The following is a 1577-nucleotide window of genomic DNA, read 5'->3' as shown; positions in this document are numbered from 1 at the left end:
GTCAGCAGAACTGAAGACTGAAGGAACCAGAGATGGACTCGCTGTAGTTCCTGCTGTGGAGCCTGAAGTTAATCTGTGGATGTGAGCTGGTAGTAACCTGATATCAGAGTAAATACTCTACTGTTGGAAGTAATCTGATTACTGTGAGGGGATACAGTTTAAAAGCCTCTGTGCTCTGCTGCATAGAACATACTGAAGGAGAAACCAAAGAAGAAGAATGTGGACTTTGTTTACCTTCATCGGTTCCGTCCATGATGGAAACGCTGTCGTCTCTGGACAGAAAAGGTGATTCCAGGAACAGCGCCCTCACCTGGACACAACACAGCTCAGGTCAGCCCTGATCTCATCCGTTGTTCTCTCAGTGGAACCAGTGAAGGCTCTAAAGGTCCAGCCTGTGAACTGGGTGCTACGCTCACTGTCCACTCCACAGCACTGACAGGACCTTTCGAGAAATGTTTGACACATTTTAAAACTTAATAAAAGAAATTCTGCGACCAACCAACCAACCAATCAATCAATTAAAGAATCAGAACACTACCAAACCAAAAACACACACCACGACGAACACAAGCTGCTAAAAACAGAAACAAGAACACGGCTTTACAGATGAAATAAAGTCCGACGGCGCCGCAGCAGCGGATCAACAGCTGCTAAAGAATCACCAATTATTTTAATTATCAATCAATACGTTGGAGTGGGTTCATCACAACGACGTCTACGTTTACACCTGAGATGATGTCATTGAAAAAATATTCAGTTCACAACAAAAAGCAGCAAATCCTCAGAGCTCAGAGGGTACCCAGAACCAGGAGCAGCTGTTCTGATGGCTGCAGCTCTGATGTGGACCTGAGCTTCTGAAACCAACACATGAACGAAGACGAGCTGAAACACGTCCAGCGTCGTGTCCCTGGCTGCTGCTGAGGACTAGCAGCCATGTTCTGCTGCTATCATCACATCTACGGAGACGTTCCCATCCAGAGCGTTATTTAATCAGAGCGGTGACTCTGCTCTAATAGAATCAGATGATTTAATGCTATATTCTAATGAAAGCCCCCTCCTGTGTAATCTGCTGGACCGAGCCTGTCTGATAATAAGAGCAAAGCTTCACATTAAATCACTTTTTGGCTCCTGCCCTAGTCCTGTTATTACTGATTACTTAAAAGCTTTAATAGACGTTTTCTTTTCTGGCTCCGACATGATGATGATGATGATGATGATGATGATGATGATGATGATGATGATGATGATGGTGATGTAATTCACTTCCACGGTGCAGCTGAAGCAGCAGTCAGCAGCAGTTATTGATCTGCTGTGTCTGATGACCTGTTCGATCAGCTCACCTTCTGTCTGCTGTTGTTCTCCGTTTGTTGTTCCTCGTTATTAAATTCATTATTTTTTCTTTTAATTTTGTCTATTTTATTGATGTTTTAATTCTATTTTTGTTGATGTTGTGACTTCACTTCCGAAACAACGTATGTGTATTTAAATTATGTCCAGGAAGAATAAATAGACCATAAGTGTTGGTGAAAAGTAGAATTCATCCATCCATCACCTCAACAGGTTCACCTGGACAGGTA

The 1577-nt window shown here is 43.0% G+C and overlaps 1 protein-coding gene across 1 annotated transcript in view; it reads right to left on the bottom strand.

The window, feature by feature from the left end:
* entpd6 (ectonucleoside triphosphate diphosphohydrolase 6) overlaps positions 1-1577 on the bottom strand; it is a 25365-nt gene that overhangs the window by 18254 nt on the left and 5534 nt on the right. The window contains exon 5 of the mRNA XM_008298313.1: positions 235-310. Coding sequence (XP_008296535.1) covers positions 235-310 — 76 coding nt within the window. The remainder of the gene's footprint in view (positions 1-234; positions 311-1577) is intronic.

The sequence above is a fragment of the Stegastes partitus genome, unplaced genomic scaffold, assembly GCF_000690725.1.
Source record: "Stegastes partitus isolate 25-593 unplaced genomic scaffold, Stegastes_partitus-1.0.2 Scaffold1304, whole genome shotgun sequence".
Classification (NCBI taxonomy): domain Eukaryota; kingdom Metazoa; phylum Chordata; class Actinopteri; family Pomacentridae; genus Stegastes; species Stegastes partitus.
The sequence above is the reverse complement of the archived record's forward strand: the minus strand, read 5'-3'. Positions and strand labels throughout refer to the sequence as shown.